Source organism: Lepus europaeus, chromosome 11, assembly GCF_033115175.1.
Source record: "Lepus europaeus isolate LE1 chromosome 11, mLepTim1.pri, whole genome shotgun sequence".
Classification (NCBI taxonomy): Eukaryota; Metazoa; Chordata; class Mammalia; order Lagomorpha; family Leporidae; genus Lepus; species Lepus europaeus.
In genome coordinates this window covers 30,480,897-30,495,498 of record NC_084837.1, presented here as the reverse complement: position 1 = coordinate 30,495,498, position 14,602 = coordinate 30,480,897, and the positions used below count along the sequence as shown (strand labels likewise).

General features: G+C 39.3%; 1 protein-coding gene across 1 annotated transcript in view; it reads right to left on the bottom strand.

The window, feature by feature from the left end:
- Positions 1-8,230: 8,230 nt before the first annotated feature.
- LOC133770445 (uncharacterized protein DKFZp434B061-like) overlaps positions 8,231-14,602 on the bottom strand; it is an 8,027-nt gene continuing 1,655 nt past the window's right edge. Inside the window, exons 4-5 of the mRNA XM_062206575.1 lie at positions 12,629-12,739; positions 8,231-10,147 (exon numbers count right to left, since the gene is read on the bottom strand). Of these exons, the coding sequence (XP_062062559.1) occupies positions 10,111-10,147; positions 12,629-12,739 (148 nt within the window). The 3' untranslated portion in view covers positions 8,231-10,110. The remainder of the gene's footprint in view (positions 10,148-12,628; positions 12,740-14,602) is intronic.

Sequence of the window (14,602 nt, the reverse complement as noted above, 5' to 3'; positions counted from 1 at the left end):
AAAGAGAATTGAAAACGAATCTTGATGTGAATGGAAGGGGAGAGGGATCAGGAAATGGGAGGGTTGTGGGTGGGAGGGAAGTTATGGGGGGGGGAAAGCCATTGTAATCCATAAGCTGTACTTTGGAAATTTATATTCATTAAATAAAAGTTTTAAAAAAATGTGTACTGAATTAGTATCCTGAAAATTACAAAATGCTGACAAAAGAAATAAAAGACCTAAATAAATGGGAAGAATATTGTGGTCATGGATTTGAAGACTCAATATGGTAGAGATGTTAATTTCCCCCAAATGGACATATAGGTTTAATACAATTCCTTTTTTTTGTTTGTTTGTTTGTTTTACATAGATAGACAAGTTTATTTATATGGAAAAGCACAAGACCTAAAATAGCTAAAACAATATGAAAAATAATTAAGTGGGAGGAATCACTATAACCAAGCTAAGGCTGGTGGTTCCTGAACCCATCCTCAGGTCCAGTGATTTCCCAGGAGGACTCACAGGACTCAGCATATAGTCATACTCATTGCTATTATCTATTACAGTCTAAGATTTAAAAGAAAATCAGCAAAGCAAAAGTGTGCATAGGACAACATTTGGAAGAAAAAGAAACAAGTTTCCAAGATTTCCTTCCCATGGAATCATAGAACATGCTTAATTCCTCTAACAACTAGTTCTGATAATAAATGTGAAAGCAGTCTATCAGAAATCTTACAAGAGACTCAGTGCTCTAGATTTTTGCTAGGAGCTGGCCACACAGGCACACTCTGCATACCAGCACATACCAAAACTTCAAACCCACAGAAAGCAGGTATTCAGCATAAGGCATTACTGTTCACACAGCTGAGGCACAGCGAGCCATTATTCTCAGTTAGGGAATAGTAAAAATCCTTCTGAAATTCTAATTTTCAAATGCCAACTAACAGTCAGCCTTACAAGCAGAACTTTCCAAGGCTGGTAGTGACAGATCTGTTGTATTAACTGCTTTTTGCAGACCATACAGCTATATCACTGTATCACTATACTAATCAAGATAATGCAGTATTGGCAGAAAGACAAACACCTAAATCAATGGGGCATGTAGATAACTGAGAAATGAACCAGACTAGTATGTTCAACTGTTATTTGACAAAGGTACAAAAGCAATTCAATGGAGAAAGGATATAGCCTTTTTGAACAAAAGGTGCCAGAAAATTGGACATACATGTACAAAAAAATGAACCTCTACCTAAACCTCATACCTAACACAAATATTAATCAAAAATGGCCTTGTACTTATATGTAAAACATAAAGATATAAACATTTTAGAAACAAAGGAAAAAATCTTTGGGACCTAAGAGTTCTTAGACCCGACACCCAAAGCATAAAATATACCATTTAAAAACTGATGAATTGGACCACACGAAAATTTAAATTTTTCTCCTATGAAAGGCCCTATAAAAAAGAATGAAAAGGTAATCTAAAGACTGAGAGACATAGTTTTAACCACAAATCAAACAAAGGATTCTATCTGGAAAATATAAAGAACTCTCATAACCAGTAACAAACTAATCCAAAGAGAAAATAGGTAACATACATTTTATTGAAGAGGATATAAAAATAACAAATATGCAAATGAAAATATATTCAATATAACTAGCCATTAGGGAAATACATATGACACCCACAATGAGGTAATGCTGTACACTTATCAGAAATGCTAAAATAAAATATATTAAAAATAACAAATGCTGATGAGAATGTAAAGAAACTGTATAATTCATACATTGCTGGTGGCAGTCACTTTGGAAAAGGGTGTGGCACTTCTTACATAATCTGCATTTCCCATATGATCCAACAATTGTACTCCTAGGCATTTATCCTAGAGAAATGGAAACTATGTTCATACAAAAACCTGAACACAAGTGTCTATCAAAACCTAGAAGCAGATAGCTGGTTAATCATAATACATTCCTAATATGGATGTATTAATAAAAATAAATAAATAATGAATTTTTGATACATACAACATATTGAATAGATCTCAAGGCAAATATGCTGTTTGAAAGACTCACTGTGGCTGTAAAAAAGCATCACAAGAGACTTTTTTTAAGATTTCTTTTATTTATTTGAAAGGCAGAGTTATGGAGACAGGGGGAGAAATACCGGGAGAGAGACAGAGAGAGGTCTTAAATCCACTGGTTCATTCCCCGAATGGATGCAATGACTGGGCTGGGCCAGGCCAAAGTCTATATCCAGAAGCTTCATCCAGGTCTCCAGTGTGAGTGCAGGGGCCCAAGTACTTGGGCCATCCTCCACTGCTTTCCCTGGTACTTAGGAGAGAGCTGGTTCAAAGTGGAGCAGCCAGAACTTGATTCTGTGCCTATATAGGATGCTGACACTGCGGATGGCCGCTTAACCTGCTGAGCCACAACACTGGTCCACAAGAGACTCTTTATTGGAACTATTCTGTATCTTGACTGTGTTGGTGATCACACAAATCTACATATGATAAAACTGCATAGAACTACATATACACACAGAAACACGTATGCACGCACACACACAGGAGTGCATGTGAAACTGATAAATCTAAATAAGGTCTGTGTGTTCTATCAATGTAAATTTCCTGTTGTAATATTGTACCTTGGACATGCAAGATATCAGCATCGAAGGAAACCAGATGAAGGGTACAATAAATCTGTTATTTATTCCAGGTGCATGTAAATGTAGAGTTATCTCAAAATAGAATGTTAACAAAAAACTTCAAAAGAATCAAACTAATACATAAGAAAACATTCTATTAAGGACAACAAAATCAAGACTCACAATAACATGGTGTCCATTATGTACAGCATACACTGAAAAATAATAGACATGTAAAGAAGCAGTAAAATACAATCCATAACCAATTTAAAAAATTAGATAATAGAAGCTGACCTAGGAATGGCTGAGATAAAATTACAAGACAAGGACTTTCTTTTTTTTTTTTTAACTTTTATTTAATGAATATAAATTTCCAGTATACAGCTTATGGATTACAATGGCTTCCCCTTCCCATAATTTCCCTCCCACCCGCAACCCTCCCCTCTCCCGCTCCCTCTCCCTTTCCATTCACATCAAGATTCATTTTCAATTCTATTTATATACAGAAGATCAATTTAGTATAAATACTTCAACAGTTTGCACCCACATAGAAACACAAATTGAGTACTAGTTATAGCATTAAATCACAATGTACAGTACATTAAGGACAGAGATCCCACATCAGGAGCAAGCGCACAGTGGCTCCTGTTGTTGACCCAACAAATTGACACTCTAGTTTATGGCGCCAGTAACCACCCTAGGCTGTCGTCATGAGTTGCCAAGGCTATGGAAGCCTTCCAAGTTCCCCGACTCTGATCATATTTAGACAAGGTCATAAAAGACAGGTTGAGGATAGTAACCAATGATCCTAAGAGTGGCCTTAACCAGGTCTGAACAATTATACAGCATTAAGTGGGGAAGAGGACCATCAGTACACACAGGTTGGGAGTAGAGCCATTGGTGGTAGAGTAGAGGTTATGATTACAAAGGAATGAGGCCCAAGTGGACTAGACAGGGTCTAGAACAAAGGACAGAGTGATTATTAGAGGAGCTAAGAAAGGTGCTGTCTAAGCTACAAGTAATTTTTCTGATTGAGAGGCAAATAGAACCTGATAGAAGGGGCTTGATAATAATCTGGTGGGCTTTAGGCCTTGTAAGTTAAGAGGCCCAGACCTATCTATCTCTTCACATGGGGTATATCCTAAGGGAGGTGTGAACCTCCTAGGGGAAGGCACTCTGTTGACTTTCATTACTTGGCTGGCCTGGGAGGAGAGCTGGCCAGGTAAAAGCAGGGGGCATCTCTAACAAGAAATTTACAGTTCTGCCTGCAATGTTGCTGACCCTACTTGGCTGTCCCCTCAACTGCAGTGGTCACTTTGGAAGTTGGGCTGAGTGAAGGGCTTTTCAGCTTGGAGCCAATAAGATCTGTGGCTCTGACCTGGGCATCCTTCGATTCCAGGGCAGGTCCATTTCCAGTGATCCAACTCTTGGCAGAGCTGCCAGGGCTCTTCACAAGCTGACTTCTGCTGAAGCCCAGGCTTACCACATTGAAAGCCACTGCAGTGGACTGGCCTGTTGGGTCTCCTTGAGGGCAGATCACTGTACAGATCAGCCATTAATAGGCCTGCCACCCATTGCTTCTGATGCCTAGCTTTCTTTTCCTCCTGGTTTGTGTTAAAGCAGACCAGAGGATGCAAGTCAAGGGAGTGCCCGTGTCCCATCTCTAATCTTTGGTGGCCTGAACTGCAAGTCTATAGTCACAGGCATGTTCTGTAGTAGTTTTTCTAAGGTAGACAATGCCCATGAGGAAAATTATATTCTCACTTTAAAACTTTCTTTCCCTTTGGTCTGAAAGGGAGGTTTTTTTTTTTTTTTTTCTAAGAACTACTATACGCATGATTTAAAGAAAAATATTAATGTAACTAGGAAAAAGCAGGGCATCTCAAAAAAGGGAAAAATAACTTTTGAATATTTAAAAGAATGAAAATGTCATACAGTTGAAAAAATCTTAAATTTTTTAAATTTATTTTTATTTATTTGAAAGGCAGTTACAGAGAGGGATAGACAGAGATATCTTCCATCCACTGTTCACTCCCCAAATGGCCAGAACGGCCAAACCCAGGAGCCTAGAATTCCATCTGGGTCTCCCATGTGGATGTCAGCCACCTTCTGCTGTTTTCCCAGGCACACTAGCAGGGAGCTGGATTACAAGTGGAGCAGCTGGGACTGAATCACTGCTCATATGGGACGCCAGCATTGCAGGCAGCAGCTTAACTCACTGTGCCACAATCCCATGCCAGGATTTTAAAGTTAAAAACAAATTGAATGGGGATTGGCGCTGTGGCACAGTGGGTTAACACCCTGGCCTGAAGTGCAGGCATCCCGTATGTGCGCTGGTTCAAGACCCTGCTGCTCCACTTGCAATCCAGCTCTCTGCTATGGCATGGGAAAGCAGTAGAAGATGGCCCAAGTGCTTGGGCCCCTGCACCCACATGGGAGACCTGGCCATTGTGGCCAACTGGGGAATGAACCATCAGATGGAAGACCTCTCTCTCTGCCTCTCATCTCTCTAACTCTGACTTTCAAATAAATAAATAAATCTTAAAAAAAGAAAAAGACGAATTGAATGGACCTCACAGAAGATTACTCTCTGCTGAAGACAAGTAAACGCGAAGATGGAATAAAAATGACCCTAAATTAACCCAAAAAAACAGGTGGAAAAAAGCCTCAGTGAAAAATGAAATAGTATCAACTGCATATATGTGTAATCACAGAAAATAGAGATACTGGTGCAGAAAAAATGTTTTTCAATATAGTGGAAACTCTTCCAAATTTAATGATAAACATTAACACATAGATCGAAGAAGCTCAATGAAACAAGTGAGGATAAGGAAAGAAAAGACACTACAACCAAATTCTGGAAATCAGTCAAAAAGAGAAAACTGTTGGCACATCTAGAAAACAAAAGGCACATTATATTCAGTGTCTGTAAGACTGACCACTGGCTTTTCAGAAGAATGAAAGCCCAGACAACAATGGAAAGAATAACATCTTAGCACTAAAAGAAGACTATCCAACCAGACCTCTTTATGTAGCAAAAATAATTATCAAAAATGGAGGCAAAAGGCAAAGATATTTCCAGAAACATAAAAGAAGAGAATTCATCATCAACACATGTTCAGGTTATGTAATGCTTGGTAACAAACTATCTTGAAACTTTGGCTTGAAACAACCTCCGTTTCATTGTTTCATAAAATTGCAAGCCAGAGGTTTGTACAGGATGTGGCTGGGTGATATTTCCCATTTCTTGTGACATCAATTGAGTTCACTTAGTGGTATATTCCTATTAGTTATAGCAATTATAAACTTACAAATTTCAAAGAGAGAAAATACAGACCTTCACCAAAAAATGTGTGAATTTGTGGAAATGACTTTAAATTGCCACAGTCTGCCTTCTGGTGAAAAATTATTTGCAATCCTCCCTCATGCAATATATATTTGGCTTTCCCAGGGACCCTCAAAAAGTATCAGCCCAACAAACTCAAGAGATCAGGTCAAAGCCAAGGATCTCATCCTCTAAATTAAATTCATGGATGAGGCTCCATGCAGTTTCTCACATTCATATGAGAATGAAAACCTTTGAACTGAAGAAAGTAGGTATCTGCCCCACATATACTTAACATACAGTGGTGGGACAGGCATAGAATAACTCCAATAAGTACTCCCATTCAAAAACGAAGCAAAGTAGGAAGTCACCAACATACTAAAATTCTAAAATCTACTTGAGTGTATGTTACCAGTTCAAAATTAGACACAATCCCCCTTTCTGCAATGATTTTGGGCTCTTCCCTCTGGTCTTTGGATTTTGCCAAGTTAGTCCTCCATTCCATGAAAACAATCATGTTTTTGCAGATGAGCTGCCTAGTCAGTCTGCTTCCTGCCTATAGAAGTTTGGGGATCCAAAAGTCTCTTTTCATTGTATAAAAACTGCTCTCTTCCATGCAAGCTGATATAATTATTTCAAACATTTTGTGGATTTCTTAGAAGTATCAATTTACAATATATTAAATTAGATAAAAGCCACACCCACAAATGTCCTCTAGATAATCGCTTTTCTACCATGAGCTCCCTGTGAATCTGATGTACTACAATGTCCATATGATTTTTTTTTTTTTTACAGGCAGAGTGGACAGTGAGAGAGAAAGGGCTTCCTTTTGCCGCTGGTTCACCCTCCAATGGCCGCCACGGCTGGTGCATCTCGCTGATCCGAAGCCAGGAGCCAGGTGCTTCTCCTGGTCTCCCATGGGGTGCAGGGCCCAAGCACTTGGGCCATCCTCCACTGCACTCCCGGGCCACAGCAGAGAGCTGGCCTGGAAGAGGGGCAACCGGGACAGAATCCAGCGCCCCAACCGGGACTAGAACCCGGTATGCTGGCGCGCTAGGCGGAGGATTAGCCTGTTGAGATACGGCGCCGGCTCCATATGATTCTTAGCAACCATGTTCGGCTTTTTTTTTTTTTTTTTTAAGATTTATTTATTTGAAAGGCAAAGTTAGAGAATCTTCCATCCACTGTTTCACTTTACAGATGCCTGCAACAGCCAGGGCTGGGCCTGGCTGATGCCAGAAGTCAGGAACTTCTCAATCTCTCACATGGGTACAGGAGTCCAAGTGCTTGGGCCATTCTTCGCTGATTTCCCAGGCACATTAGCAGGGAGCTGGATCAGAAGTGGAGGGGCTGGGACTAGAACTGGTGCCCATACGGGATTCTGGCTTTGCAGACAGCAGCTTAACTCACTATGCCACAACAACTAGCACCAAAAACCTTGTTTTTTAAGAGAAGGAAACTGGGGAGGGCGTTTGGCCTACGGTGAAGAGGTCCACAGCCCTTATCAGTCTTTCTGGGCTCCATATGCACCTCCAGCTCCTGACTCCAGCTTCCTGCTAATGCAGACACCAGGAGGCAGTGGCGATGGCACAAATAGTTAGGTTCCCGCCACCCATGTGGGAGAACTGGATTGCATTCCTGATTCCTAACATTGGCTAGATAGGTTGTAGATATCTGGGGAGTGAACCAGAGGAAAGGAATTCTCTTTCCCTTTCTCTCTTTCTACCTAATAAACTATTTTAAAGGTTAAATGAGGGGCCAGCATTGTGGGGTAGTAGGTAAAGTCATGGCCTGCTGTGCCAGCATCTCATATGTGCACTGGTTTGAGTCCCAGCTGCTCCACTTCTGATCCAGCACCCTGCTAATGTGCCTGGGAAGGTAGTGGAAGATGGCCCAAGTCCTTGGGCCCTGCACCCTCGTGCAGGAAGAAGCTCCAGGCTCCCAGCTTCATATTGGCCCAGCTCTGGATGTTGCAGCCATTTGGGGAGTGGATCAGCAGATGGAAGACCTCTCTCTCTGCCTCTGTAACTCTGCCTTTTGGAGTTTATTTACTTATAAATAAATATTTTAAAATAAATAGATAAATGTTAAATGAGAAAGAATCTTTACTTCAACTCAAGAACCTTTCAAGACCTTTTATCTTCTAAAATAATTTTGCATGCACACTACTAAATAAAGACAATGCAATTTATTACATATAAATGAGAATAAGTTAACAATGATCAGTATTTCCTAAGTTAAAAAGGTGACACTAATAACAATGAGTATTCAGTCTTTTATTTACTTTCTTCAGATTCTGAGTTTTTGTGTTTTAAGTATACAAAGATGAGGAATCAGTTTGCAAACCTAAAAACATTACTAATTTTTGATAAGCAATATAAAAAGTGAGACAAACATGCAAACTTAAAGAACTGCATCTGAAAGGTCCCTGCCGAGGGAATTCTCAGCCTGACATCATTTATCTGTGAGGATACAGAGCATTACCTATGTGGATACACATATTCACTAACTCAGCCAGCATGGTCAGCTCCTCTTCGACGGTTTCCTTCCATTATGAAATTGCATATTCAGTTGTCTTCTTCCTAAAGCAAACATTTACCTTCCTCTCTACCCATCATAGCAGGATGACTAGGGCTGCACAGATGATTGAGTTGACGCATTCTTCCAAGAGAGTTTCCTGGTGGTCCCCTTCTGTCATTTTGCCAAAAGAGGAGGAGACACAGAGAGGAGGGAGATCTACCATCTGCTGGTTACTCCCCAAATGGTCACAAAGACAAGGGCTGGGCCAGGTTGAAGCCACAGGCCAGAAGCATCATCTGGGTTTCCCATGTGGGTGCAGGGGCACAAGCACATGGGCTGTCCTCCATTGCTTTCTCAGGCACATTAGCAGGGAGCTGGATGGGAAGAGGAACAGCTGTGACATGAACAGGTGCCCAAATGGGATGCAGGCACTACAGATGGTGACCTTACCTGCTGTGCCACAGAACCAGCCCTTGCTGCTTCTTCATTTAACATCTTGCTATAGCAAAGTTTTGAAAAACAAAATCACAAACTCTGCTATTCCCCACAAGAAATTTATTATCAAAAATAATCTCCATGGAGACTGGCTCTAGCCTTTAACTTATCCATTCAAGATGTAGACCATCTTTGCCTCCTGATCCCCACTATGAAGCAACTTGGAAATCTGTTTCCAAAAATCCTACAAAAAGGTTTCACATTCTTGGCTTTATCTCTACCTTAAGTCCATGCTTTTCGAATGGAACCTTAGGATTTGACCTTTGTTCTGAAGCTCTTTCTTACTTCACATATCTTTTGCTGGGATAAACTAAAGATGAGAAATAGTTTTATGTTCAGATCTTGCCATTATATAGCTCTTCTTTAGTACAACTTTATCTATCCATACCATATGAGACAGGGAAGGCTGGACTCAATTGGCTTTGTTGTACTCAATGTAGTCTCTCCAGTATATTGATCTTCTCACATGACAGCTCAGAGCTGTAAGACCAACTATTCAAGTGAATAAAAGAAAAATTGCTTGGTCTTTTATGATAAAGCCTCAGAAGTCTCTGAGTTTCATTTCTTCTCTACTTTATGGATGAAAGAACTCACTTACCTGCCCAGATTACAAGGACAGGGCACAGAGATCCAATGCCTCAATGGAAAAAGTGTCAAAGAATGTCTATTTAAAAAGAAGGAAAAAAAACAACACAGCAGTTCTATACTGCAGAAAATGTTAAAGGAAGTTCTTCAGAAGGAAGTAAAATAATACCAGATGGAAACTTAGACCCATACAACAGAATGAAGAGCACCAGAAATGTTAAACATACAGGTAAGCAAAAGGACATTGTTTCATATGATATAAAAATATAGATCTGACCTTATGCAATTGCACAATCACTCATTTTATCAACCCCTAAGGAAACTATCAACTAATGAGGCAAGATAGAAAACATGCCAATTTCAAAGAGCATAACAGTAGGAGAAATCATAACACATCTTATCAGAAGAAGGAAAGCAATGTCAATTATGTATCCCCCAGGTCTCTCCTGGAGGTGTTACCATGGCTTGGCTGTGTACATTCAGTGGCTTCCCCAAACATGTTCACTGCCTTTAAGATCAGATATTAATGTCACTCTTACATCCCAGTGTACTCACTGTATTATCCCTTGTGGTGAACTCTTGAGTTTTTAAAACATCTGTCAAAAAAATTTACAGATTCAAAGTAAAAATTCAACTTTTACAAAAGATTAAAATAGTTTAATATTAATATAAGTCAGCACTACAAAAACTAGTACAGCAACATATGTATATGTTTAAAGAAAACATTTTGAAGTACTTGATATGAAAATTTCAATGCATAAACCCATTAAGAATTTCAACCTTATATGTCTCTGTGAAAGACCTTTTAAAGTAAAATTTTAAAAGATCAAGTTATCTGAATTCTGATTGATAACATAAAAAATGATCTGTCAATTGAAGAAAAAGTAATAAATCCTCTTTTTGCTATTTGCCATCATCTACTTATGTGTACAAATTCAGGGCTAGACTTTCAAAGTTAGTTCACAAAAGGGCAGACAAGATCTGCCTTGTTCACTGAAATACTTGGTCTTAGAGCTCTGTTCCACCATATAACAAGACCATCATGCTGCAGAAGCCACCTTCTGTCAGTGCATCAGCTCAGCACAGCCTTCTCCTACCAAGAGTAACTTTAAAGAATTTAAGATCATTATTAGTAATATCAAAGAGATTTTGTCAGTTATTCCAAGCATAAAACCCAGTATCCTATCATGAAATGTTAAATTTCCTCATCAAATTTTAAATAGATTTTGAGACACTTTACATAAATTCAGTACTCTATGTCTTCCTCAGCATGTTGCATTTTTCTAACAATATACAATATAAAGAAAATGCAATGAATTTTCACTACACTTTCTAATATCCATCAGTTTACTCTTACACATTACCCAACTGGAATCATTTACCACAGAAGTAGGGAATCTTTTTTCTGTCAAGGGCCATCTGGATATTTATAAAGCCACTCACCAGCCACACAAAATTATCAGCTTAAAAATTAACCTGTTATAGACTGATTGTGCTTACAGTTGCCTAGGCAGGACCAAACCACATGATTTTGCAGGCCTTATACAGCCCACAGGCCAGGCATCCCCACATTCCACCCCCCACCCACCCACACTGACTCACCATCTATGGGTGTGAAAAAATTAAGCACTGACATAGGAGACATTTGCCCAGAGGGCTTCCCCTGTGTTAACAGGCTTCATTGTCCTTTGGGGAACTATCTGCTTCCTTATCAACCAAGGTAACTAAGATCTGATTGCTCAGCTTTTTCTTCAATCTACTATGCTTCACATTCTTCCAATACATTTATCATTTTATTTAAGCTAGCAATACTTGGTCTCTGGTCTTTGCAATCAAAAAGCACTGATACACATATTTCCAGTGCAAGCACATTGTCTGACACATAGTTGGTGATGAGTATTAAATAAAATGCTTATAAAATGGACAACTGAATTTTGACAAAAGCACAAAGGTAACTGAGTGGAAAAAATATTATTTTCAAAATACATTGCTGGAAAAATTAGATATCCATATGTAACAAAAAGAAGAACTTGGATCCAAGCTTCAAAAATCATTTTAAAGTTCTCTCAAATGCACCACAGACCTAAATTTACAGCTTGAAACTACAGTTTCTATAAGAAACAGAGAAAGTCTTTGGGAGACTTTACGAGATTGGGGTAAGCAAAACTTGCTTAGAAAAAATATTAAAAATGCAATGCACAAAAAATTTAAACTTGACTTTACTAAAACCTTTGTTCTTCAAAATATACTGATAAGAGAATGAAAAGACAAGCCACATACTGGTCGAAAATATTTGCAAAACGTCTATCTGACAAAAGGGGCCAGCACCACCTGCAGTGCTGGCATCCCATATGGGCACCAGTTCAAGCCCCAGCTGATCCACTTCCTATCCAGCTCCCTGCTAATGCTCCTGGGAAAGCAGCAGAATATGGCCCAAGTGTTTGGGTCCCTGCCACCTATGTGGATGAAGCTCCTGGTTTCTGGCTTGGGCCTAGCCCAGCCTTGGCAGTTGCGGCCATTTGGGGGAGTAAACCAGCTAATGGAAGATTCTGTCTCTCCCTTTCTCTGTGTAACTCTGCCTTTCAAATTAATAAATAAATATTTGAAGTAAATAAATAAATACTTGTATCTAAAATATATTTTTATAAAAACTCTAAGAACTTGAGGCTGGCATTTTGGCATAGCAGGTAAAACCACCACTTATGATGCCAGCAGTCCATGAGTGCCTGTTTTTGTCCCAGCTGCTCCACTTCTGATCCAGCTGCCCACCCACTAATGGCCTAGGAAAGCAGTAGAAGATGGCTCAAGTGTTTGGGCCTCTGCCACCCACATGGCCATCTGGGGAGTGAACCAGTGGATGGAAGATCTCTGTCTCCCTCTCTCTCTCTGTAACTCTTTCATATAAATAAATCTAAAAACTGAAGAAAATCAACAATTTTTTTAATGAAACAAAGATCAGAAATATGTCTCACCAGGAAAGATAAGCAGATGGCAAATAGCACATGAAAAGAAGCTCAACATCATTAATCATTAGGGAAATGCAATTTAAACCACAAAACAACATATCACTTACATACCTATTAGAATGGCTGGATTTAAAAGACTGAAATAAGCAAGTGTTGGTGAGGATGTGGAGGAGCTGGAACTCTTGTTCATTCCTGATGGTAATGTAAAATTGTACAACCATTCTGCAAAATAATACACAAATGTCTTAAAAAGTCCCCATGTGACCTAGCTACTCCACTTCTAAATACTTAGCAAAGAAATGATATGTCCATACAAAGACCTGCAAACAAATATTCATAGCAGCTTTATTGGCAACAGTTCAAAATTAGACACAGCCCAAATGTCAACCAACAAATTAATATATAAACAAATTATAGTATACATACATACAATGGATAAAAAACTGAATTATTAGTACACAGAAGATGAATAAATCTTAAAACAATTATACTGAATGGAACAAATTAGAAAAAAAAAGAGTATATACTGTCATTCCTTTTATATAAAACTTTAGAAAATGGAGATGAGTTGATACTAAAAGAAAGCAGATCAGCAATCACTTAGGTGTAGAAAGCACAGCAAAATGTGAGGATAATAGACATACTCACTTGATCATAGTGACAGCCTCAAGGGAGTATACATACTTCAAAATTTATCAAACTCTATACTGTAAATATGCTTTATATATTAAATGTCAATGATAAAAAGTTATCTTTAAAAAAAAAACCTCTGAGGCACAGTAGGCTAAGCCTCTGTCTGAATCACAGGCATCCCACAAGGGCACCTTTGTGTGCCAACTGCTCCTCTTCTGATGCAACTTCCTGCTTATGGCCTGGAAAGCAGTGGAAGATGGCCCAAGCGCTTGGGTCCCTGCACCTGAGTGGGAGACCCAGAAGCTCCTGAATCCTGGCTTCAGATGCAACCAGTTCCAGCCATTGTGGCTACTTAGGGAATGAACCAGTGGATGGAAGACCTTTCTCTGTCTCTCCCTCTCTGTCGGTAACTCTACTTCTCAAATAAATAAATAAAATCTAAGAAAAAAAATAGCAAAGAAACAGAGACAAATTAAAAAAAAAAAAAAAAAAAAAAACCTCTGCAACTAGCCATCACAATTTTAGAGTAAAAAGGAAACAGAATGGATATCTCAGTTAAAGGATTCAGTGAGGTTGTGAATTATCCAAGTATGCAAGCAATCCACACTCCCTCCACCAGCTGAGCCTCAGTACAGTTTAATGAACCATCTTGCTGCTATTCTCCAGAAATGGTATCAACCAGCAACCTTATCTCTTTTGGGGAGTGGAGGAAGAAAATGACCAAATCATTACAAAATAAAATTATGGCCTGTGAGAGATTTTCAATTAAATACACAATCCACATTTTAAAACATTTTTAAAGGGATTTTCAGCTTGCAGGATAGGTGAATATTTTGCATGAAAATTCTAACACAATAGTTCATTTACTCTTAGCATACCAGTTTCCTCATTGAAAATGCTGTAAGAAAAAAGAAAAACCAAGATAATTTTTTTTTTAATAGCAGGGAGCAGCACTGTGGTGTAGCAGGTAAAGTCGCCGCCTGAAGTGCCGGCATCACATATGGGCACCAGTTTTGAGTCCCGGCTGCTCCACTTCCAATCCAGCTCTCTGCTATGGCCTGGGAAAGAAGACTGCCAAGCTCTTGGGCCCTTGCACCCACAAGGGAGACTGGGAAGAAGCTCCTGGCTCCTGGCTTCCAATCGGCAAAGCTCCGGCTGCTGAGGCCAATTAGGAGAGAACCAACGAATTGGAAGACCGGTCTCTCTGCCTCTCCTTGTCTCTCTGTGAAACTCTGACTTTCAAATAAATAAATAAATCTTTAAAAAAAAAAAAAAAATCAGGCGTTGCCAGAATTACTTGTTTTGGGACAAAGCCATCTTCTTTCTCCCTCTGCTCTGAGGGACACCCATTTCTTCCCATCTTCATCTGTATTAATCATCTCCGGTAAAGTTAACTGCTCCTCAACCTCCACCCTTCTAGCACTAGATTCCTTGGAGGAAGTCCATGAGGAA